Source organism: Parus major, unplaced genomic scaffold, assembly GCF_001522545.3.
Source record: "Parus major isolate Abel unplaced genomic scaffold, Parus_major1.1 Scaffold466, whole genome shotgun sequence".
NCBI lineage: Eukaryota > Metazoa > Chordata > Aves > Passeriformes > Paridae > Parus > Parus major.
In genome coordinates, this window is record NW_015379362.1 from 35,527 (window position 1) to 36,381 (window position 855).

General features: G+C 63.0%; 1 protein-coding gene across 1 annotated transcript in view; it reads left to right on the forward strand.

Annotated features, from left to right (window-relative positions):
- ESPL1 (extra spindle pole bodies like 1, separase) overlaps nucleotides 1–633 on the forward strand; it is an 11,204-nt gene extending 10,571 nt beyond the window's left edge. The window contains exon 4 of the mRNA XM_015616489.1: nucleotides 497–633. Within this exon, the coding sequence (XP_015471975.1) occupies nucleotides 497–633 (137 nt within the window). The remainder of the gene's footprint in view (nucleotides 1–496) is intronic.
- Nucleotides 634–855: the final 222 nt, after the last annotated feature.

Genomic DNA, 855 nt, shown 5'->3' on the forward strand with positions numbered 1-855 from the left:
GCTCTGGGCCAGGATCAAGACGGAGGCGGCCAAACGGGGAGCGGAGGAGCTGCGGCTGTGGTGAGAGAGCTGGGAAGAGGGATTGGAGGGGTGGGATGAGGGGGTTTGGATTGGAAGGATGAGGGATTTGGATTGGGATAGGAGGGGTGGGATGAGGGATTTCAATTGGGATAGGAGGGATGGGAGATCAGGATTGGGATTGGAGGGATGGGATGGGGAACTGGGATTGGGATTGGAGGGATGGGATGGGGAATCAGGATTGGGATTGGAGGGATGGGATGGGGAATTGGGATAGGAGGGATGGGGGATCGGGATTTGGATTGGGATTGGAGGGATGGGATGGGGAATTTGGATTGGGACAGGAGGGATGGATGGGGGATCAGGATTGGGATTGGAGGGATGGGATGGGGAATTGGGATTGGGACAGGAGGGATGGGACGGGGAATTGGGATGGGATCCCGTCCCCCCTCACCTCTCACTCCGTCCCCGCTGCCAGGACCCTGCGGGATGCCCTGGTCTCCCATTCCCATTCCCGGCTCCTGCCCGGGGCCGCCGTGCCGGGGCTGCTGCTGGCCGAGCTCCGCGCCTACAAATCCCTGCGGAGCCCCACGGCAGCCGAGCGCTACGGGGTGATCTGTGACCTGCTGGGCCCCGCGGGAACGAGGGATCCCGAGGGAACGGGGGATCCTGAGGGAATTGTGGATCCTGAGGGAATTGTGGATCCCGAGGGAACGATGGATCCCGGCCGGAGCCTGCCCAGGGCGGTGGCGCTGCTGGAGCTGGCTCAGCTGCTCTGCAGCCACAGCTTCGCCCCCCACACTGACTGGTGGGTGCCTGGTCCACATCCCAAATCCC